This window comes from Centropristis striata, chromosome 17 (genome assembly GCF_030273125.1).
Source record: "Centropristis striata isolate RG_2023a ecotype Rhode Island chromosome 17, C.striata_1.0, whole genome shotgun sequence".
NCBI classification, from domain to species: domain Eukaryota; kingdom Metazoa; phylum Chordata; class Actinopteri; order Perciformes; family Serranidae; genus Centropristis; species Centropristis striata.
Window position 1 is genome coordinate 19,275,049 of NC_081533.1, and position 25,748 is coordinate 19,300,796.

General features: G+C 38.9%; 1 protein-coding gene across 1 annotated transcript in view; it reads left to right on the forward strand.

Moving 5' to 3' along the window:
• The window catches only part of LOC131989755 (glucosidase 2 subunit beta-like), a 176,554-nt gene extending 164,692 nt beyond the window's left edge, over window positions 1-11,862 (forward strand). Inside the window, exons 14-15 of the mRNA XM_059355074.1 lie at window positions 5,419-5,518; window positions 10,126-11,862. Of these exons, the coding sequence (XP_059211057.1) occupies window positions 5,419-5,518; window positions 10,126-10,263 (238 nt within the window). The 3' untranslated portion in view covers window positions 10,264-11,862. The remainder of the gene's footprint in view (window positions 1-5,418; window positions 5,519-10,125) is intronic.
• The last annotated feature ends 13,886 nt before the right edge of the window (window positions 11,863-25,748 follow it).

Below are 25,748 nucleotides of genomic sequence, written 5' to 3' on the forward strand. Positions count from 1 at the left end.
GCTTCTAATCAAAAACCCATTCAACATCCTCATTGAGTTTAGGGCGCTAAAATGCTAACTTACTTCCGGGTTTAAGATCTCATCCCTGTGGTGCCCTATTGAAATGCATTTACTTTATAAAGCACAACATTTGCTTAACACGAATCTACGACTGAGTCTGGATTGCCTCCATATTGCTCTTGTTCTTATTCCTATTTTCTTTTTTTTTATCAGACCATTAACCCACTATATGTTTACATATCAAACCTCTTTTACTGCTATATTAATGTTCTAAATGTTGTGTACAGCATCTTTAAATGCCGAGCCCTAGGAGTTAAGCTGGTAAATGTAAATATAATTCCTTTAAATGCAGTGCAGATGTGTCATACATGAATATATGCAGGAAGCTTGCTCTTGTGCATGAGAAGCACAACACTCAGTGGAGTTTACGTCAGCTTTCTACTATCTACACACATACAAATAAAAAATACTAAAGGCAAATGAGCAAATTTATATTCCGTTTTCTTGAGGAAACCACAGGCATACCAAAACGGGGCCACCATTGTGTTCTTTTTTCTCTGTGGTTTTGTTCATCCAGTGAAGGCCCAGGGTCTCAAAAACACACAAACACACATCAAGACATGCACAAATACACCTTTGGCCCAGATTTTTCTCCCCCATCAGTATCTGCGGGGTGTTTAAACACCAGAGTAGAGTTGTCTAAATGATAATTGCTTCTGAAAGGTTGATTTGTGGCTATATCAGAGGGGGTAACACTCCTCTCAGTGTTGAGCGAGATTATCCGTCGGTCTTCGGGATTTATCACTCGAGGCATACGGATTAATGCCGCGATGAAGTTTAGAACAGAATCAGTCGCGACCGCATCGTTTTAAAGAAGTAAGAGGAGCTTAAATCAGCTCAAACTATTATCAGAAGAAGAAAAGGAGGCTAATCATCTTTTTTTAACGCTAATTATTCCTAATGAGGATTAGATTATAAGAAATCAGTAAAACAATACTGGACTTTTTTTTTACAAGTTACAAAGAGTATTTTACATGTTCTTGAAATTGGACATATATAATAACATTATATGTATTCTTCAGCACTTTATTTAGTGTTGCAGTAGACTTCAAGGAGGTAAAAACTGCTATTTTAATGGTATTTTCGTGGGCACTAGATGTAATTGAATCACAACTCCATCTGCTATTCTGTTTGTCAATAGAAATCACACCTTAGTGATTCAGAGAGAAAATTAAATGCGATTGACTCCCTAATGTGTGCAGTTAGAGGCGTGTCTGGGTTCTCTGAGGCCCACTATCTCACCCACAATGCAAAGCAAATGTATGGATAATAGGTTTAGCCGGCTGGATATGCTGCTATTAGAGGTTTATCTGTGATGGAAGGTGCATTTTATGGCATTACAGGAGGGCCAGACAGAGATTGAATTATAAGACCAGATATCTGTAAATAAGATTCTCCACGTTTTAAGCCTTAAAAGGAGCATGTGTTCAATATCATCCGTCATTAATCATTAAAAGGAAGTCTGCATTTGTGGCCTCTCCCTTGTCTCCATGTGGTCGGAAATGGGTTTTCTACAAAAGCAAAGATGCAATTTACTCTCTGCTGCCATTGTTAATCTATTTACATACTTTAATTATGTTCATTCATGCTATTTTAATGGCCTAAATACAGAAATGTGTCTGTTTTCCTCGTTGCACTCCTGAGAATTTGAGCTCTGTCTGAATAGTTTCATGTAAACCATTTTGTCGAGCAAGCAAACAGCATTTTCCAGCTCGGCTGCAGAAAACAGGTGCAGCAGATAAGCCGGCATGTTTCGAAGGAAGAATATACATACAGTAACCCAGATAATTTAAAGAGACTGGACCTGCTGCTACAAGTGCAAGTGAGCATCATGTGTATCACGGCTGCAGCTTAAAGCCAAACTGTGATAAATTGGATGAGAAAATGAAGTTGTCATTGAGCCAGGGGGGTGCATTTTGCACATTTGGCTTGTGCTATATTGTCAGTCACAGGGTCATACTAACATATAGTAATGTTTATGCACCCTGGTGCTATGAAATTAAGCAATAAGGCCTGATGTGATGTTTTTTAGAGGTGTAAATAACAAGCTGTGCACTGTTCTGGCGATAACTGTAGACCACCAATAATATAAGGGCTTGAAGACCTCCGTAAATCCATAATGATTGTATGCTGTTCCACTTCAACAATCCGACTCTTGTCGTCCATGTCCCCGACCCTCTGAGACCCTTTGATTGATTGATTGATTGATTGATTGATTGATTGATTGATTAATTGCTGATCTGGTGCCAAGACGTGGGCGGCTGTGGCTCAGTTGGTAGAGTTGGTTGGCCCCCAACCAAAGGGTTGGTGGTTCGATCCCCGACCATGGCAGCCTACATGTCAAAGTATCCTTGAGCAAGATACTGAACCCCAAGTTGCTCCCGATGCTGCGTTCATCGGTGTGTGAATGAATTCCCAATGGTGGCAGGTGGCACCATTTAGGGTAGCCTCTGCCACCAGCATGAATGTGTGTGTGAACGGGTGAATGAGTCAGTCTGTAGTGTAAAGCGCTTTGAGTGGTCGCAAAGCGACTAGAAAAGCGCTATATAAGTGCAGGTCCATTTACCATTTACGTAATGTTGATGTGAAGTTGTTTTAGGCTGCATTGTAGTATTGTTTTATTTTGAAAGGAGCAACATTTCTGACAGGATTCTGTATTTTTATCTCGTTAACAAGAATGTCAGTTTTACAGTTATTTTACAGTATTCCCCCACCCCACCCCCCGGCATAAAAAAAATTCAGGCACAAGATTTTTTTCTGCTTCAAGCCCTGTAATAACTGCATGTAGGTATTATTACAGGGAATGATTTGTCAATAAGGTTTCACCTTGTGACTCCTGTGCATCCAAATGACTGGAGTGGTCTGGCCACATCTCAGTGATAACTTAAGCCTAATTGACAGGACCTACGCTGCCTCCTGGGGCAAAGCAGGGCTGACAGAGTGAGAATGGAGATTAAGGAAGGGAGTGAACAAAGGTGAGACTAGGGAATGAGGTGTGTGTGTGTGTGTGTGTGTGTGTGTGTGTGTCTGTGTCTGTGTGTGTGTGTGTGTGTGTGTGTGTGTGTTAGGGGGGATGAGGGGACCAGGAGGCATGAAGGCGATGCGCGAGGGATCGGCGGTCAACGAGCAGCGAGAGCCGGAGCACTGTCACTTTCCCCGCTCGCCATGTCCGCTGGCCCTGACAGCAATCCATTTGAGGGCCTCCTGGTACTAACAGAGTGCTAAAACCCAATCAAACAGGCTGGAAGGAAAAGGCGAGACGCTCTGGCCCAGCCGGCTTCCACTTGTGTGAGCAATTCACCTCTGACTGACCCGTTCAGGCATCTTAAATAAGCCATGCACATCATGGACGGCAGAAAAGCCACACTCTGGGACCTGGAGACAGCCATGTGTCCGGAAAGAGCTGGAGAGTGCTTTTTGAAAAATCAAATAGGAGTCCCATGTTTGCCCTCATCAAGGTCAAATGAGAATGAAACGGCATTTAAAGAAATGTGCAAAGAAATTTCATGTTTTCGGAGACGGCCCTAATACAGCCAACTGGAGGAAGTTGTGGGTTTTCTACTACATCCATAGTTTTTCAGTCTCTTTAAGTCTTGTGCCTGTCTTGTAATATATACAGTTACATTATTGTTGTCGTGGAAAAATAGCAATAATATTAATATTAATAGTATTTACCCATTCATTTGTTGCTGAAAAATACATGGCTACAAAAAAATAATTTTTCATTGAGATCAGTTACAAAAAACGTTTTAAATATAGTAATAAGTCATAAAATATAGCAGATTAGGTTCCATTAGTAGGAGTGTGCCATATCGTATCATTCACAATAACATTGGGTGTATTTTTTTATGGTTGAAAAAAATGCATATCATGATATTGGCAACCTTCCTACTTCTTGATGTAGTGGTTAAAGTTGTTTTAATCACAAAAAGCTACTTACTTCCTGTCGCTAAACACATGCAGCTTTCAAAATAAGAGCACGGTGTGTTAACAGAATCCACCACAGAATTTACAAGAAGTCTGTCAAAATAAGATGCCTTAAATAAAACATTTATTCTCCTTTACAAAATGTCATTAAAATATGCCCCCGAAACCCCTAAATGGTTATTTTTTATTATTTGCTCATACTCAAGAGTCAAGAGTAAACGTTTTTGTATTTGGCAACTGTTGAGATTTGCACTTTAAACTACATTTTAGATTTTTAATTATTCATACAGACTAAAAAAATCATATCTTTTTAAGTATTTCCTAATACCGGCAAGAATATCGTTATCGTAAAATTAGCCTGCAATACCGTGATATTTTTTTAGGGCCATATCGCCCAGCCCTATCCATAATATAAAAAAAATGGAGCAGGTCTTGCTCCTTTAATCCCCTTTGGAAAGGTCAGTGAAGGCACATTGATCAAGTGTGTGCACTTGTGACAAGGTTGGCACTGGTGGGAAAAGCACTTAGGCAGATTAAAGAACAATACATTGAATTTATAGCTTTTTGTAGCTCTTGATCCAGAATGATTAACAGAATGCCTTGGACAAAAAAGCCTTGCAGACCATCAGGCTTTATTTCTTGGTGTACTTGTTCTCTGTTCTATTTAGCATCGCAGGCAGAAAATAGTTGCTAGCCTATGTAGGGCAAGATCAGAGCAACACACATGTCAGTGAAATCTTCAATCGACCATGCACCAAATGCAGAAAGATTTTCCTCCCTAAAAGGATTACAATGTTGTACAAAAATCAATACTCACCAGCAGCGTGACTGCAGTTGACGCCACCTCAAAGAAACTGCTCAAGTTCAAGAAAAGATCAGAAGAAGTTAGCTGGTGAAAGCGTAATCAAATGGCATCTGTCGGTGCTGTGAGCTGTGTTGGACAGTGGCCACTGCTTTGGTTTTCCTAACTCCCCTTGAAATGTTTGGTGAGAATATAATTAGCTAGCACTGGGCAGGCACAGCCTCATTTGAGATGGGCTTCACTGGCGTCGTGTTTTTCTCTTCTCCTTCCCTTGTGTGGTATTGCACACAGAATTAACTCTGACAAAATGGTAATTAATATTTCCCCTCCATTGTTGAAGAGGAGAGGGGACGCAAGAGCACCAGTGCCAGGATCCGAAGGAGGGCACTGCCAGACTGGCCATCTTGCCAGGTTTTTATGTTTGCTGGGAGGAAGTGTTTTTCAATAAGCCAACCTAGTGGTGTTTAAAACAAATTCTATGTTTCTGTGCTCAATTTGTCCCAACTGTTTATAAAAGAGTAGGAAATTACTGATTTTTGTTTGGCTTGACTAATAGGAAAAAACTTTTTTTTCCCACATGCTCTTTATGAAAAGTGACCATTTCTTTTTTTTCTTTTTTTTAATCTCAGGATGTGGGGGATGTGGGCAGGAACACCAAAGAACCAGTACAGTCAGATGGTGTATGAGAATGGAGAACCCTGCTGGCAAGGAGGTTCACGCTGTACTACAGTAAGTACTGCATGTGTTTCACACAAAACACACACACAGTGATGGGAGCATAAAGAGGCACACATGAATAAACTAATAGACAGACAGATGAGCAAACAGTGTGTACACACTGACAGACGACGCAGGAAAGAACGAGGAAACAGAAAGAAGTCGTTTTCAAAACTCATTAGAGTTCCAACCTAAATAAAAGATGTGATACAGAACGCATTTAGATTTTCATTCATTATAACAAATGTTGACATTTAGATGTCAAACGTAAATAAGAACATTTGTAATTCAAGTATCGGGCTACAATTTCAGACTACACAAATGTGAGGCAATGATTTAAATTTATTTAATTTAATTTAATTCATAGAACAATGTGGTAAAAGCATATTTTGAAAATAATCTCCTTTCATAGAACATGTCACCTGTGTTGTGCAGTGTCAGATAATATTAAAACAATGTTCTGTAAACTCTTAAGTAGGGGTTGAGGATTTTATTTCATTTTTTATTTTATTTTCAGTTTTATAGCTTAATTGAGACCTTTTGCCATTTGGGAAAGTGTTTGTTTAGTGTATAGTGAAATACAGCAGAGTTTAAAAAAACATTCCTTTTTTTTTAATTTATTTTTTAATATCTTTATTGGCATTTGTTATTAAACAAATAACAGGTTACAGATTCTGTAAATGTACACAATAACTCCCCCCTTCCCCCCACCCATCCCACCCCATTGTCCCATATCCTCTACGAAAAAAGGAGAATACAACAGAGAAAGTAGTGCAATAAGGAAAACAGGAAGAAAAAAAAAGTAACAGCTGAATCGACTGCTAAAATAAAATAATAATAATAATAATAAAAAAGTAAATATATATATATATATATATACATACACATACACACACACATACATACGAAACATTCCTTATTTTTATAATGAAAACAGTTCCTCAAGGTTTCCAGTGGGCTAAATGAACCCTGACCTGGCTTTTGTTTCCTGTTCAACTCTACCTGTATCTAATATCTCTGCTATGTGAGAATGAATGGCAGTTTGAAACTGTTGGTCTAGATAAACCAGTCTTCACATTCTTTGGTTTTAAATTATATTAAACCATCTTGTTATATAAGCCCAAAAAGATTATTTCGCTACATACTTTAGTAGACACTCTGGTAACGCTTTATATTAAGGTCCTTGTAATAACCATTAATTAACAAGTAATAAGGCCCTTGTAAGTCCTTACAAGATGCTTATTAACATTATTGTGTGTTTATAAGCTTATATAAGTGTTAATAATGTCATTACAAACAGCCATAACCCACCCATTATGTCTTTGCCATGCCTTTATTAATCTTATTTTGTTTGCTTATTGATATTAAAATATACTTTATTGCTCATCTATTATAAGTTAACTATAAGTTAACTATGCTTTTTGCAACTACCGGATCTAAAGCGAAAACAATGCCTTATTACTTGTTAATTAATGGTTATTAAGGACCTTATTATAAAGCGTTAGTGACACTCCTCCCACCACAGAAACCCAAAGATGCTTTAAGTAAACTTCTACAGTCCACCTTACTAATAAACACAGCTAAAGTTAAGTGTGGACTGCTTATTTCCAGAGGGAAAGCTAAAGGAAACAGCCAAACGAAGCTCCTCTCACCACATTCATCAGGGACGATTTGAAGCCTTCTTGCCCAGTCGGCTCTCTGCATGCGTCACTCTGCGCATGTGTATTCCAACAATGGAGAGTTAGTCAGTCAATCAGTAAAAGACTTACAGTCCTCATGGCCCACTCAGCAGCCTGGCAAAAAGATGTTTTGTTCAAAGCCAAATGATGGAAGCTGACTTGTCTGTCAGTCTACATTGGGTTTATGGTTAATGTTGCTCCGGTTGCATTCTCCTGCAGCTTTTTCTCCTTCTACTCCTCTCTCCGTTTCCCCAGCATTGCCTCCTCTTTCAGCCTCTTTTATGAGATCCATTTACATTTTTGTGTCAGAATTTGCTCAATTGAAAACGTAGCACATTTAATCATCTTATTTTCTTTGCCTGGCCCCCGCTTCAAATCAGAGTCCAATAAATGTCGTTTGCAAATGTATGTACTCATGCCATCCAGGGGCCCCCTTTGAAAAGACTAAATTGAATTCCTTTGATACGACCCCCCTAACCGGGCGCAGTCTGCATAAATGAAGTCTCGTCAGAAGTCGACGCTCATTATATTTGAAATGCTGAACCTCGTCTTTGGGCTGTGCTCTCTCTTTCAGCGGTGAAACACTCTTCTCTTTTTATATACTTGAGTAGCGGGACTAGTGATGTATTGTTTCACTGGTGGATATTGAGGTAATCCAAATTCAAGCAGCGTGCAGTGTATCTTAAGAGTCTGTAGGGAAGGGTGAACTCAACTTTCAGTTATTAATTAAATTCAAAGTACTGGACTGTGACTGTTAAATGTAGCAGTGAGTAGCTACAGATCTAAATCAGCTGCTGCCATTGTTTAAAGGATTGTTCCAGTCTGTTACAATGTAGGTTAGAGAGTCAAACCAAAATTAGCCCAAATTTGCAGACAAAACAAAGGCGACCAGTGCAGTTATCACCCAAACTGTCCTTTGCAAACATTAATTACCATTTACAGAGTGACTTGACCTACTGTAGTTGCTGTAGCAGTTCTCTTGTAGCAAAATGTCCAGATTTTAGCAATTGCTTTTGGTAAATACAGTAAGATCCATGTTTCAATTCACAAGATTTTTCTTGTGATTTTATTATTTTCCCAACAATTCAATTTAAATGTGAGGATTCAGGATGCTAACATTAAAAAGTAATTTGTTTTGTTTATAAGCTGTTTTCTGGGCAAAACTCCAGAAATCTTACTTTCTCTCACTTACATACATGTGTTTCAAACATTTCGCTTGTGATTTTGTTACATAGGGTTAACTCCTTGCAGACTTGTCAGCCTGTAAAGTCCTTTGAGACGACATACTGCAATTCATCCAGCTTGCTACCAAAAAATGAACTTAAAAAAGCTGCCAAATACAAACATTTTGTCTCCATTTATTGCGTCTTTTTGGCGGGTTGCTGATGTTGGAATAGCAACTTTTTCTACAGGATGTTCCACCATTTACTCAGGCTTCACATCTGCATTTGTAGAATAGCCAATAAGAGCGCTCAACCCTTTTTACAAGTCTTGTTTTGTCTCGGACCACTTTAATTACTATACTATTATGGAATCTTTGCCTTTGACTGAAAAAAACTAAACAACATATCCATCATTTTCATGTCTTAGGAAAGCACCTCCATAAGAGATTGGACAAAATGTATGCAGCAGAAGCCAAGATACTCACTCAAAATCCCTTGATACTATATTTTCCATGATCCATCTTCCATTAGATCCCCCTTTAACCCTTTATCGGGCGAAGAACTATATTTGGTATCTTCAGTGGATATCAAAATGGGGTCCCCATGTCTCTCTGTTTTTGTCATAGAACCACATGGATTTGTAATATTTAGAGAAAAAAGTTGCAAATTTACTAGATTAAAGTGGCAAATCTACAAGAAAAAAGTCGCAGATTTACGAGCAAAATGTGGGAAAAAAACAACTTTTTTCTCCCAGATTCACCACTTTAAATCTCATAAATCTGCAAAAAAAATTTCTCGTAGATTTGCCACTTTAATCTCGTAAAGAATTTTCTCAAAATATTACCCCCCCCTCCCCCGGGTCCCTTTGTTGTTTTACACATTCTGGCTGTATGTAATATCCTCCAATATTCTCTAGGGTTGAAATTTGGAATTTGCAGTATTTCAACGAGTCCCTATTAAGGGCTAAGTTCATCTAGGTCAGTTGATACTGGGTAGATATCACAACTGACCCTTATGTCAAATGCATCTTTACTTTACATACCTGTAACCACTCAAAAAACATTTACAGGTCTAAAGTCTTTGACCTGCAAGTCAAAACTGAATTACCAACAAACATGCACATAAGGAAACACTTTGTTTCACCGAGCAGCATACACCCACTTTATGTCTCAGTGCAACAAGATACTAAGTGACATAAAAAAAGACTATTTTAATCCAAGACAAAACCAAATCATCTGCCCGTACCTGCCCGAAACTTCTGCACAATTATACCTGTCAAGTTCCCACCTCGCTCCCTCTCCAGGTGCTTTTGTTCGCAAAAGGGATTGTCTGCTCGGGGTGCAATATGATGTGAGGGGTTGCTATGGAAACCCCCTAGAAGCAGAATAAGTTGCTTTTCCCTTCCACTCTCTCGCACCTATTAAAGCCATGACAGCGGTAATCAGCGTTCACACGTGGGGACGACAGCGGTGGCGTCCCATAATGGCACAGAGTCCTACAGTCACAGCACACCAGACCCAGTTCTATTTGAATAATCAACTTCACAAGTACTTCTTTTCCTTTATTTTTTTTGTAATTCTATCATTTTACTGAATCTCATTTCTTCACAAAAGTTTGAAATTGCTTTAAAAAAAAAAAAATCTAAAACAAGAGGTAGGACAGGGTCTTCAATCAGCCTCCATTGGGAGATAAAACTGGCATGGCTCTTGACTCAGGCTAACAACGACTCCGCTCCCCGCCGCACCACCTCAACTTTTCTTTCTTTGTGCTTTTCTAGGTCACACTGACATGCGGAACGGAGACAGCCTTGCGATCGGTGAAGGAGCCCAGCAAATGCCAGTACATCATGGACTTTCAGACTCCTGTGGCCTGTCAGCCGGTGCTGAAGCAGCGGGGCATACACAGTGAACTGTGACCCCTTCCCTTACTGGCCTAGCCTAGATTAACTTAGCCCCCGTTGGCTAGCCCGCGGTGACAGGCCGGGGTCCTGAGGGTCCCCTCTGACATCTGTGTTGTCAGAACATATATACTTCCAAGCAAGTCTTGCTGAGGTCACAATGTGATTTTCTGTTACACTGCTCAGAGACCACTTTAGTTTTCATTAATTGGTTTTATGGTTTTATTTTATTTGCACAGTTAGAATTACACTAAATGACAAATATAACATATAATGTAAAGTGCAGGGAGAGGCAGAAAACCAAGATGGGCTTATTTAAAGCCTCCACCTAAAATTTCATTAGAAAGTAATAAACTGATAATAGAAAAAACAAATGTATGACATCAACAAGTTATAATGACAATAACAAAAACAACATGTTAAAGTGTATTTGTGTTTGAACTAGAATTTAAAAACAGCAGTTAAATGAGCTTTCAGACATCTTTTGAAGCATTTTACAGAGATGCAGTCCTTTGCCAGATGGTAAAAGGTATTCCACAATTTGGTCCCTAAATTGAACAATAAATTGACCTCTGCATGTCAGAAATCTTGGAGGATGAAGATCTAAAAATTGTTACAGTGTTGCTTTATATTTCCATGTGTTCATATTTGAATAGTATTTACTGAATGACTTGGTGTACATTTATTCTTCACAATGCAGTAATTTTACACTTAAGGCCCTACAAGAGAACTTTGTAAATAATTGAATAACTACAGTGGATCTAGATCAATGGCAGGGCCTAATGACATTTCCAGTCATGTAACTGCTGTATTAAATAACTGCCCATTCATGAGCAAAAATAAAAGGATGTGTCCTTCTACTTCATCATCTTGGATACCTTACTTAACTCTTCAAGGTTAAATACATTACTGGTGACATTTAATAACTTTCTTTTTTTTCAATAAACTCCATGAAAAGATCAAAGCAACAATGAGTTGATCCTGTGTAGCCAAAGTGAAATATAGCTTAGCACAAGGCTCCACTGTAATCCACCAACTATTATTACACATCAGTGAGCCACACTGTAACACTGTGGCTTCATTATAAGCAATGCTTTTAAATCCACCATCCATACACCACCTTTCTGCTGTAAATATTCACTCAATCACCAAATGTGTATTAGTCCACAGCTGAAAGTAGTCCCCAGCAATTGCACTATTTATTCCTATTTGAGGAACATTTGCTAAAAACTACATTGCCCAGCTGGCATATGGAATTATTTAGCCTATTTTCAAAGTCACTATATATATATATATATATATATATATATATATATATATATATCATCGCTACGGACAGAGTAGGGAAGTAAAAAATATCATCGACAGAAGAAGTTACACATTGTTGGCTTTGGTCTTTTCAAGATTTCCAAAGTGTTTTCTTGTCTTGTTGACAATGGGGCTGCAACTCACGATTATTTTTATTAGCGATTAATCTGACGATTATTTTCTAAATTAATCAATGAATTGTTAGGTCTATAAAATGTCCAAGGTCAAGTCTTTAAATGTCCTTTTTACCCAAAGAAAGCAGCATTTTCTGTGAAAATTACCTAATTCGGCGATCAAAATAATTGCAGATTTTTTTTTTCAATTGACTAATCGTTGCCGCTCTAATTGACAACAAGAAAAAGCAGAGTGACATTGCTACCACTGTAACTGCTGTGTCCAACAACTGCACAAATAAAACTACTTCATACTTTATTATAAACCTCCTTAGGCTTGTGTGTTTTTTCAAGTGTTTTTAGTATTATAGTATAGACCTACAGATTTATACACACTAATGTATAGTCTCACAACACTTTCACAATATTTACACACTCAACAATTATTAGTGATCCATTGTGTACTGAATATAACTTGATTTCACCAGATTCTGCCAGCGTTAGCAGTCTGCTTCTTCCTGTGCATGCTATTTATGATGTTATGTAACAGATTGTGAGGTTTGTGCAGCAGGGCCCTGTGCTCATTAAGGGGGAGCTAAATCAGCTGTCAGGTATCCAATAGGCTGCCTGATATATTCCTATCCTGCTGGGGCAGCTGGGTGGCTGTTTGCCTGCTAGCAATGCAATAGCCTCGGGCCTTGGAGCCCAGGGACTGCTGTTTTTTATTTATCTGGCTTCAGCTCCGATACATATTCTGTATTTGATGGTGAATCTAACTATTCGCTCTTACCTTCGATGTTCAGAACAATGGTCAACAGTTTAACCCTTTATCGGGCGAATAACTATATTTGGTAGCTTCAGTGGATATCAAAATGTCTCTCTGTTTGGTCATAGAACCACATGGAGTTCTTCCAGCTAATCAGCAAAGATCAGTAAAAATCATGTAAAAATGAAGATCATGTAAAAATGAAAAATGTAGAAAAAAAATGCAAGAAACAGTCGTACAGAGTTATTCTTCAATGACTTGTACAAGGAGAACTTGACTGTGACGGCATATTAGGGCCAAATATGAATTAAAATAATAATACAAATCCAAAAAAGTTGCAAATTTACTAGATTAAAGTGGCAAATGCACAAGGAAAAAAGTTGCTGATTTAAGAGATTTAAAGTGGCAAATCTGCGCGAAAAAGTCGCAGATTTATGAGAAAAAAGTGGGGGAAAAAGCTTTTTTTCTCCAAGATTCACCACTTTAAATCTCATAAATCTGCACATTTTTTTTCTCGTAGATTTGTCACTTTAATCTCGTAAACTTTTTTCTCAAAATATTACCCCCCCTTCCCCGGGTCCGTATATTTTTTTTTACACATTCTGGCAGTATGTAATATCCTCCAGTAATCTCTGGTGGTTGAAGTGGTGAATTTGGGAGAAAAAAGTTGCTTTTTTTCCCCCCACTTTTTTCTCGTAAATCTGCGACTTTTTTCGTGCAGATTTGCCACTTTAATCTAGTAAATTTGTCCTATTACTACTTAGAGTGTCCTATTAAGGGTTAAGGCGTCAGACAAAAGACATTCCTGTTAAAAAAAAAAACATTTCAAAACTGAACTTGCATTTTTCACTGTTATTCTAAAGTGATTTTACTTCAAATTCTGAGTGGAACAAGATGTGTTAATTATCAATTAACGTGTTTATCTTGCAGCTGTAAAGGCAACAAAATAATATCTGTGTATTTTAATCTCTCCCTCACTCAACATTTCAGATACGCAACAGCTGCCAAAGCTGATGTCAGCATAAAAAACACTGAGCCTTCAGAGGCCCCTAACTCTACCAACAGCTGGAAATACTGCCAATCACACAGACAGTGTCAAGAGCAGCACTCTGCCTAATATCGCAGAAGGCATCACTGGCATCTGGAAAAAACTTTATATTGCATCACTGCCATATGGTGTGATGTGATGGTGTCTCGTAAAGAACTTTTCTTGGATAAAACCTGCTCTCACAAAGGAACAGATTCAATAATCAGCAGGGTATCAACAGCTCCTCACTTTGCTGAATGATCATCATGTGTTAAATTACTTGCGTGCTTCACCCCACACAGCGTAGGTGGGAACTACATTGGAAGATTACAGTTTAAATGGGCAGTTATTTGGACAGAAAAAAGAAAAATCTAGCACTGTGAGGTTTGTGAACTGACTGGCCATTGATGTGTTGCTGCAGATCAGAAAAGGGAAGGAGGGAGTTGTAGGAAGGATTCAGTGGGGAAGCTGAGCACACACAGACGCACACACTAGCACATACTTACACACCTCCATTCAGCACATTTGCACATGAAGGGGCAGGGATGGAAAGTCTTTCCAGTTGAGCGTGGGCGTATTTGTGTGTTGACTCCAAATTGCTAAAAGGGCCCAGAGGCTTTATATTGCATTAAATCTCCGACTCAGCTTTGTAGAAACTAGTTCAGGGTACCTGTTTCTGGAGTGGGAGACAGCGGGGCCTTCGCCTGACTGACTGACTGACTGACTGACTCGTGAGTGACTGACTGGTTGACTGACGCCCACCGCAACCCAGCACCGCTTTCACTCTTTTTGGAGATTGTTCTTAAGCTGCCTCCTTTGAAGGGAGGCCAGTTATACCCTCAGGGCTGAGAGGGAAAAAGGGTGCTGGCGTTGAGTCGGCGTGCGACAGTCACATCCACACTTACTCCACTACATTCAGTCACGATACTGACGCTTCACACTCTAGCCTACATATTTTTTTTTGCAAACAACACCATTTGAAGGTGTTAGATTTGTGAGAATACAGTACATACAGTATATACAATTTCAGGCCTACATTGCGGATACAGAAAAAAACAGTGCCATTTCTGTTTTTAACCCATAAGAACCCATGGTGACACCCGCGTAACAAACACTTTGTTTCAACCCATTTATGCAGCCCAAAGTGCTAAAAACAGCCCTATTTTAGTCTGTTGAGACAAATTATAGTATAATCTGTACAGCCCCATCAAACCATACACCTTTATTTTTGGCACAGATGATTTTTGTCATACTCAAATATAGGTTCATTAACACAACCCACCTATATGACAATATGCCCTGTATGTTAAGGTTATTCTGTGAAATGTACGGGACATTTTTCGGTAACGCTTTATATTAAGGTCCTTGTAATAATTATATCCTAAGTAATAAGGCACTTGTAAGTCCTTACAAGATGCTTATTAACATTATTGTGTGTTTATAAGCTTATATAAGTGTTAATAATGGCATTACAAACACCCATGACCCACCCATTATGTCTTTTAAATTGTCTTTTCACTGACCAACTGGTTCACTATGTCCCTGATTCTGATCAGTTTCGAGCCTTTCTTTCCAAAGAGAATGTTTTATTTTATATTAAGTGCTGTATTTATTCCTGTTATGTTATTCTTGTGAATTTATTTTTACCTTTATTAATCTTATTTTGTTTGCTTATTGATATTAAAATATACTTTATTGCTCATCTATTATAAGTTAACTATGCTTTTTGCAACTACCGGATCTAAAGCGAGAACAATGCCTTATTACTTGTTAATCAATGGTTATTAAGGACCTTATTATAAAGCGTTACCGTATATTTTAATATCAATAAGCAAACAAAATAAGATTAATAATGGCATGGCAAAGACATAATGGGTGGGTCATGGGTGTTTGTAATGCCATTATTAACACTTATATAAGCTTATAAACACACAATAATGTTAATAAGCATCTTGTAAGGCCTTATTACTTGTTAATTAATGGTTATTACAAGAATCTTAATATAAAGTGTTACCTTAAAATATACTTTATTGCTCATCTATTATAAGTTAACTATGCTTTTTGCAACTACCGGATCTAAAGGGAGAACAATGCCTTATTACTTGTTAATTAATGGTTATTAAGGACCTTATTATAAAGCATTACCCATTTTCCAAATGTCAATGTATGACTTGGCTTCCAGGCCATGAACCTCCTCTCCAACAGCCTCCTGACTGTAAGTGGGAGCAGCCGACTGCAGGAGGCCCCTGGTAACCACATGCTATCACAGCTCGGCCTCCCAGCCTCCAACCGCGACACGCTTACACTCATCCACTCCACAGGGGAAGTGTTGAGCCTCGCTCGGCGATGTGAGAGCACAAACACAGAAACATTTACCCTCCACTAGATAGGCAGCGCTGCCTATACCCTCCCTCCCCCTTGCTTTCGGTTTCACATTTCTCTCTCTCTCTCTCTCTGCTGTTTTCCACTCACTAAGTTTGTTTCTCTCCTCCTCTCAAAGCACACTTTTCCCTCAAGCTTTGTCCCAGGCTCTGTCATTAGGGCCACGGGCCAATCGCACCGAGCACTGGTCCCATACAGCAATACAGCAACAACTTGAAGAGTTGCAGGACAAATTATATATCAAAATGTGCGGTTTGATCAGGATCAGTGTGCTATTACTTTTCTCTACAGAATACAAATTTTTCGATGTAAGTCGCGAAAAACTGCCCAAAATTTTGCATTGAAATGAATGGGATGGCCGGGAAAAAATGCGCGAAAAAGAACAATAATTGGAGATTTTCAAACGTCTACTTCTCCGGCATAATTTCACCTAGAGACTCCATTTAAACTTTAAACAGTAGACACAAGTCTTGTGTATCGGTGTATTAATCCACGTTTCGATAGGTCATATAGTTTTTTATCAATCCCTGTTCAATGACCATGATCATTTTTGGAGAAATTCTGAGATTATAATGGGTGTGTATTGCACGGAATGTTCGTGTCACAGTGTGTGACGTCATCGCCAGAGTGTAGAGGGAGAGAAAAAATTGTCAAAAAATTAATTTGAAAACTGTGCTCCAGGCCGCAAATTCCACTCTACAGAAATAATTATACATAGAAACGTAGGAAAGTTTGTCTTCTCACTCACAATCCTCTGGTAAAGCTGTCAGAGTTATAGTTTGGGCGTAGGACGCAGAGATGATCCACCAACACGCACCAACAGCCTCATTGGCTCCCATATTAAAAACGCAGGAAGATTTCTGAAGAAGGGAGATGTAACAAAATGTTTTCTGTTCGAGGCCAGAAATTCCAGTCCACCTCTGGCTGCTGTCACTCTTCCAGGACATTGGCAGGTGTCAGTTAATCCTGTTGATTGCCTTTGATCTCTGATGTGATTACAGTTACAGATACACACACACAGGTAACTTTATGTGATTTTAATTACACACACACTTTTTGAGGTTAAAGGGCATAGTTCTCTGAAGAATCTCATCATAGTGTACACACACCGGCAGTAGCCCCCGTGGCCCTTTCAGAAATGTTCTAGTTTCTGTTGCTGTTTGTTTGTCTATCTGTGTATCTTCCTCTTCCTCCTGCTCCTCTTTTCCATCCTCCTGTCAATATTAGCCTCTGTTCATCTGCATCTGTAATTCTCTCACTCCTCTTCATTCTTACATGGTGTCATTTTGCTCTCTTACTGAGTGTGATGCCGAAGCTCTTTCTCTTCTAAAGGATATCTACCAGTGTTTTGACTTGGTGTAGATTTTGATTTAAAACCTAATACTGTTTCAGACTTTGTTTGCCATTAATAAAGCAGTAATATTCATATTGTTTCATTGTTGTTTCTGAACTATTGCAGACTAAATATAGAGCTGGCAACCATGCTTAATTCAGTAAAATTAAGGGTTTTGGCTTTACTTGGTCTAATATAACCACTGATCTAATTTCACTAATGTGAATTGTTCCTCTGGTGCATACAATAGAAAAGTTTTCTGGCTTCTGGGTTTACTTCCACGTTGTGCAAAATATTGAATATGTGCAGTGAGGCATCCAAGAGCTTGACACATAGACTTTACGATGTGATGATGACATGTTTAAAACCTGAATATATTAAATATTTAGAACAGAAAAAGTCATAGTTGACCTTGTTTGCAATTTGAGTTGTCCTGTCAACAGTTTTACAGTATAGTAAATAATAACAAGCCATAAAAATGTCTTAGTATACAATGCCTACACTGTTCCATGAAAAGATCAAAATAAAGTATGATTTAAAAATGTCATAGCATGGTATGAACACCTAAAGTGATAACAATTGCATAGTATGATGTTATTGTGTTAAATGATAAAGTACATTATGTCTACTGTAACTAATGAAAAAATAAACGAGATTGGAGTCAATTATTAGATTCACCTTTATGCACAGAGTAGTATATTGAGACAATTATATGAGTAATTATAGTAAACTGTCCCAAAGTGACAAAAAAATGATAGGATGTCCAAAAAAGAGAGAAAAAAATAATAATGTTGAAAAATGTAAAATAAAAAAATGTTTTCAAATGCCCCAAAGTGCTAAAAACAGCCCTATTTTAGTCTGTTGAGACAAATTATAGTATAATCTGTCCAAAAAATGACTTATTGTAGGATGTCCAAACTTTCAGTTGTCTCATTGGTCCTTTGTGTTGTGTCGTCTCTCCACCTGGTTTGATACAGCATCTTGTGTATCTTGGCGTCCTATTGAGGAAAGTATTGTTCAGCCCCACCGGTTACAAGATTTCATTTACTCTGTTACTATTTCTATTAAACAGTCTAAACTGAAATTTGGGTCTATCATCACCGAGCTAATTTCCACCTGGAGCGCTATTTAAAAATGTTGTAAAGTGAAACCCATAAGAACCCAGAGCCAGTTATCCTTAAAGGACGTGTTCTATAAGTGGACCACATAGAACACATTTCTGATGTTTAAAAAAAAACAAAAAAAAACCTAAATGTCAAAGATCTGTGATGTGACATAAACGTTGCATTGGGCGTTTATGGTATTTATATTTATGATATTTCTTATTTTAAAATAAAATAAAAACTAGACACATTTTCTGCTTACAGAGACACAAATTTGCCTTTTTCTTTTGCATTTCCGTAACATATATCAAAATTGTGACTTTAATTTGTTCAGGAAATATGGTCAGAACAAGTTAAATGCAATAAAGGACAAACTGTTAACGGATTAGAATTGTTAAATGGGTTTAAATGTAGCCTAGTAACAAAAAAATAAGCTTTTTAAAATTAGCTACTTTTTCACATTTCTGTTTCCAGTCACAGCCACATTTTGGAGAACACAGTCTCTTGTCACAGTCACATGACCACCACACCAGGGTGTTGAGTATACATCGCTCAGGGATTTAATGAGTTAATGTGAAGCATAAAGCTGAATATGGGAGATTATAGATGATTTAAAGTGTTTGTTACCATAGGTTCTTATGGGTTAACTCTCGTCTCCAGCTGGGAGGGCGTCCCGTATAATTTCCCATTTGGGCAAATCATGGTGTATTTACATTATCTGATATTTTTAGGGCTGAAGGTCTCCGCTCATTCTCAGACATTCAAAAACTCTTTAACTTACCTGGTTCCTTCTTGGGATGGCACACTAGGGCTACTCCCTCTTCATAAGGCTCTGACTGGGAGTAAGGGTTTGGTTTCTATACTGTTCATGCCATCCTGATGCAGGCATCAAACAAACCACTCTCTCCTGACGGAGTTTGGAAGCAGGATCTTCCATCTGTTGACAATAATCTGGACTGGCACTTGATCTGGCAAAACTTGTCTTTTTCTTCCAGAAACCTCAACCACCGAATAATCCATTACAATGTCATACACAGGTCATACTTCACTCCACGCAGTTTGTTCAAATTTAAAGCTTTGCCCTCTCCTAATTGCACTCTGTGTTCACAAAAGAGCTTAGGCACCTTTTTCTACATGCACTGTAATAAATGATTCTGTAGTCATTTCATTTTACTTAATATATTTGATAAAAATGTATTAAATATAAATGTGTCGTTGATTTTGAGGCAGTTGTTTAAGTAGCATTAATAGAAAAATGTTTGAGGTAGAATCTACTTATTTTGACCACAATAAATATAATATTTTATTTGACAATCACTTCCTGTTAAGTTATTAACTCACCTTTATATTTAATTAATAATATTGCGTGCAATCTGTTGCCTCAATTTTATTGAGTAGCTATTGTTTATCTTTTTTTTACAGTGTAGCAATTGGTCGTTGGGATCAGCTCATTTGTTGATCAAAAATATCCAGATTTTTTATTTTTTTAAGGGAGATGATTGGTAGAAACCAATTTTCATTCATTTAATCTCCACATGCACCCAAAAGGTGTTGGCTTTCCTGCTCCAGTTCACCAGTTTACTGCTGAGAAATGGTTCCGGTAAAAAATAATAAACAGTCACAATCATTATGCAGAAGTGCTGCTGATTATGCCAGAGAATGTTAACTGTTTGTTCAGTAAATTGCATTTTCAAAGTCAGATTTTTTATAGGCCTATTGTCCAATTTTCACTTGTTTTCTTTGCAAATAAACACAGATAAGTAAACTAGCCTAACGCTCTGCCTTTTTTTTATTATAAAAACCTAAAATAATGAGCTTGGTTTTTTGACACCAAGGACAGATAAGGGCTGAGAGTTGGCTACTAATAATGTGATTATTTCACCTGGTGCTTCTCTTTTTTATAGCTTAATGTCAAAATATCTATTTTTACTTCTTTTTTTCTTTCTGCGCATTTATTGTTGTTCATATTTTGCCATATGGCCATCATTTGTCTTTCCACAGATTTGATTAACACAAGCATGAATGTCATATAGTTGTTTGCGTCCTGTGCCACCAGCTTCATGTCAAGACTGGAACTGTTGCAATCCAAACACTTTCCTTGCCCCTCTGTGGCTGTTTCCCCCTCTACAAATTGTTGTTTTTTCCTTCTTGTAGCCCCCATTAGGATGATAGATGAGAAGAGATGCAGAGGGGATGGTTAATCTTTCAGGGAGAGGAAGAGCAGAGAGAGGAGGGAGGTGGAGAGCAGCATGCTATGTACATAAATAAACAGGATGTTGGGATTTAGCAGGAAAATGTGTGGAGAGGAAGAAAGATTACGCCGATCACCACTCACAGATAGAGAGAAAGAAAGAGCAGGGGACAATAAAGAGAGGGCCTGAGATGGAAAGTGATTGAAACAGAACAACATGGGTAACAGATGGAATGAAAAGCAGAGCGGGATGGAGGAAGAGAAGACAGAAAGTGGGATATATAACGAGAGGGAGACGGAGAGCAGCGGGATTCTGGTGGGCGAGGGGAGGGGATTCTGGAGGGCTATATCGAGCTCAGTTTCTCCACAGGAGCTGCTTAATGAGCACAGAGTTTGTAAGTAATTATTGGTTATCAACCTGATAATAGTCATTGCTCCATTTTGTGTAGCAGTTTCCACATACTTATACAATTATGGCAATTATTAACGAAGCGCCGTCTCTGTGTCGCTGGTTTGCATTTCAAACATATATTGTGGCCAGACTGGGCCTTTTAGTTATGTGTTGCATAATGCAATTCCCAGGGAGGGGCGAGAAAAGTAAGTGCTGCAGTCTTCTGAGCAACAATGAGGAGCCAATTTAGTTCTCAAAACAAGTATTATTTCGGAAAGTTGGAAGACAGACTGTGGGCCTTGCTAGCTTTAGCAGCTGCTAAATTTGCTCATGCAGCCATTGCGGGATGCGCCAAATTTAGATCAAACCAGTGGAAAATGGTCGGAATAGAGTGTTCGCATGCTGCAGGGAGAGTTAGAGAAGAAAGAGAGGAGGAAGAGGAAGAGTGATAGGGGAGCTGAGTGTGCACGGCAGCCTCCACTGTGCAGGGAAGTCATCCATTTTAAGGGCTGCAGCAGAGTACCTGCTAGCTTTTCATTAGCAGGTGAGACACAGCGATAGGATCTGAGGATGGACGGATGGCTGGCCAGACAGACAGATGGCTCTCCGCTCCATTACCCAGGGACACAGAGCTGCAGTGGACACATCATACTCTCCACTCCACACACACACTGGATTGTAGGCAGACAAAAGGAAAGAGCACTTGACTCTTTTAAGAGAATAAAAGAGGCAGAAAAGCATGTAGAGGATGCATCGGGGTGATCTACAAATCTGCAAAGAGCTGAACAAGAGATGTGAACACACTGACAGTGTAGCCTCGGGATTTATCGCCTGAACAATGCCCTGAGTTTTTCTGAATGAAATCTGTCTCTTTAAATGATAAAGCTTGCCTTTTCCCCTCTCTTTTGGAAGTATTGGATTTAAATTTGAGATGAGTGCTGAGAGGGAAAAGAGACACGATCGCTGTTCAGCTGAAAAAGCAAAGAAGTCAGCGGTTACTTTTCCACACTGTGTTTGATTCAGTCATCAATTACAGCAGCAGCAGTCGTGATAAATAAAAGTCAACAACTGACTAACTGCAAAGCCCCGTCATTGGCACTCACCCAGCACAGACTGCAACATATTGAGTTATAAAACCTACAGTATCTGCCTGTCTGTATACACACATCATTGATCTCTATAAGTTCTTCTTCAAAGTCTACACATTTGATCAAAGGTAGCGGAGGGAGGGGGGGTAGAGGGGGGTGGCATTTTTCGAAAGTGAAAAGACCAGCGATACACCTGAGGAAGAATAGAGGGGGAGGGGGCCTCTTCTGCCGCGACAGATCTGGATCAAAAGTACCTATTGCAGAATCAAAGTCAGTGCCATCAATATTTCATCATAGGAGAACCTGCTGGTCCTCCTGCAACCTTTCCTTTTTATATCTTTTCCTTGGCTACTATTTTTGTGGTCTACGGGCCTCCAAAAGAACAATTGCATTATCATACAATGTATGTCAATGACATACAAAGAGCATAAGTCATAAGATCCTGGTGACTTACAGCATTGCCAAATCATGTTGATATTTAAACCGCTTACGTTTACACTCTAGTCCTGATTTTGAGCCTTGGTCGGACATTTTGATGAAGTCCTCCATGTAAATACAAAGAGACAGCATCAAATTCAGATAATTCAAAGTGTATATTTACAAAAGGTTTGCCAGTTTGAGCATTAATATACAGTCTTTGTACAGTTTTCTATTGAATATATATCGAAAATGTTCCCCAAAATATTGCATTTGGTTTTTTTGCCCCAACTTTTTTGGAGTCGGGTTTATAGAAAGAATCATAATTGACCTTATTTGCAGGTCAAGGCTTTCTATCGATTTTACAATGGTGGCCTTTGGGAAAATGCTTTTAGGGTCGTGATGAGGATTTTTTGCAGCAATACCGCATGTGGCCACTGTGCAAAAATGGCACCAGTTATATAATACATCTTAGTTTAGCATGGTAGCATGTTAACTTTTGTTGAACAGTTCCTAAGCACAGGGCACAGCATTGTATTGTATTATTTATAGTACTGGACAAATTAAACTATACTATGACGATGACCACAAATGTCAATGTCATGCTGGTGCTGCAGAAAGAGTCAGAGGAAGCATGGCTGTCTGCACCAAATGTCAGGACACTCCATCCAATAGTTCAGACTTTTCAGTCCACACCAAAGGCACAGCCTTAGGACAGATGAAATGGTTAACAAAGGAGCAGCAGAGGTTGAGATATCCCATGTCCTTTGTATTGATCTGACATTTCCCATAATGCAAGTTGATACAGCAGCATCTGTCATCAGATCATCCCTGCCTGCTCCACATCCCCAGTTTGTAACTCAGTCTTTCTGTGCAAAACTAAATTGAAGCAAAAAGGAAAATGCCTCTTTGCCATGACTCCATTATGAAGACATGCTGTTTTTTATGTTGCAAAATAATTGTAAAGAAAAGCCAACATGAGGTTAGCAAATGATGACCTATCTGTGTACGCTCAATTCAACTTCATTATAGCAATAACTATAAAAAGGGCAAACCCACCTTTACTTGAACTGTTTGAGAAAAAACATGCAGCCATTCGTTGGCCTAAAAAGTGGCCTATACTTTAATAACCAAACCTCCATCATAAAGCCCATTAAATTGGCAGCAGTCTCCAGGTTCAGTCTAATTAGGGCCAAACGATACTGACAGATCTAGCTGTTCAGCATGGGAAGCTCTGTCTGTGCACAGAATAAATTAAATTTTTTGTCGGCATACACAAAAGATTAAAACTTATGAGAAATCTATGCAAATAAAACTCCAACAAGTTAAAAGAACTTTTGCGAGACAGTATGTCATATTCATGAATACAACCCCAATGTGTCAGAATTTGGATCCCACTCCAATCCCAAAACAGGGAGGCAGTAACATTCATGCTGTGCAGAAACTAGGCTACACTGTGCTTAACATGGCACCACACCGACTAATACAGGAAGAGGTTAAGTTAATGCTCGGGAGAGAGAGAGAAAGTGGGGGAGAGTTTCCCCCCACGCATGCAGCATTAAGGGAGGGGAGGGAAATGAAACTTTGCATTATTTTTAGAAGGAAATTATGTCTGTGCATCTCAGTAATTATAAAGCAATTCAGAACTGACTGATAGGCCTCCGGTGGACTTTTTTCCCCCCTCCCTACTCTCGCAGCCTTATCTTTTCCCACCACAACTGCACAGACTCCTACATGCATTTTAATATGGTAATTATCGAGTGAATTCTAAACATTAACCAAAAAGGAAAAGCTGGCGAAAGCATTTAAAATGGGATTCAGCCACCAGTTCCCTATATCAACAGAACTCGTGCTTCTCCCGCTTTCTGATTAGGAGGATTTATTCAGGATATTTATAGCCCCTCTCGCTTTTGTGTCTGCTGGCAGGCGTGCTATTTACAGTATTTTGCTGCCGTCATTTGGCTGATTTGCAAACGTGATAAACTTAGTCAATGAATGAGGGAGCTTATTGTTAAAAAATATGATATCATTGTTTATTATAGGAGAGCAGCGGCCAGTCCCAGCTATTCTTTAAGACGTATTCACTCCATAGACTACATACATTGTTATACATTACAAGGAAGAATACTCTTGGAAAGCTGAGTTTGCAGATTGTTATTTGCTTTTTAGACTGCACCTCAGCCGGGGGAAAGGAAAAAAAAGTCTTGTTTGACAACCTTGGTCCCACAGTTGTTTTTTGCCAGCTAAAATAAATGGATACAGCAGGAGAAAGAAAGAGTGAGAGGGGGAGGCGAGGACCTCCCCACGGACTCCTCTATCTCCAGGCAAGTTATTCTCTTGTTTGATGGAGCTCAACAGACGAGAGTTTTCTCACTAAGGCAAAGTTAAGGGGAAGCTGCAACTGTGGTGCCATGGCTGAAAAACATCTTAGCTCACAACCACAAATCGGTTGCAGGGGAAGGCAAACCAAAGTTTCTCCTTCTCTGCTTTGTTTAAGAGGTCACGGAGGCCAATAGATCCATTTCTTTCAAGTTTATGTTGGAGTGGGCTGGACCTAGGTACTCTTTAGTTTTTAAAAAGCGATCTCTCACTGGAGCACACGTCTGCTGTCAGTCTCCCTCTCACTCTGCTCTCACTGATGGTATCCAGTTATTCCAGTAGGAGAAAGCTAGAGTGTGATTGTAGCAGATGCATTTTTAATAGAGTCTGACATATTCTACAATCTGTAGCTTGTAGTTTGGGTGAGTACATGTCAGGACCATCCTGTATCACATTCTGAATTCAATTTAGTGTTGAGGCTTCTGACATGTGATCTCTTGTCCTCTGTTTGCTACATTTCTGGTATCATGACATCCCTAGATTTATACCTCAGTAAAAAAAGAAACAAAACAATAAATCTAACTTTATTTTTCCTCACTACCAGTTTGACTTACTTAGATTACAATAAACGTGGTCATCCAGAATTCATAGACCCATAGCTACATCCATAGCAGAGTTCATTACTTTCAAGGTATTTCATGTCATCTCTGGTGGATCTCAGGAAGAATTCATAGAAACGTTAAATAGGCTTGTGTAACACCAGCAATTGAAACAGCAGCAAAGCCTGAACCACAAGTTACTCCTCTTAACATTACGGCATCATATAAACACTTCTTTTTCCCCTCCATGTAATATATGTAACTCTCATTTTGCCGTCAGTTTCTCTTTGACGTCTCAGTGTCTCTTCGTGGAGGATTTTACACACCAAGCATGGAGAAAGGTGAAAGGAAAGAAAGGTAAAATGACAATCAGCTGCATGCTAACCCATTGCTCTTGCTCCCCACACTAGCTGCTCTGTTAGACTAAGAAACCTTGCATGCAGGCTGCAATCCAACTGTGGTATTC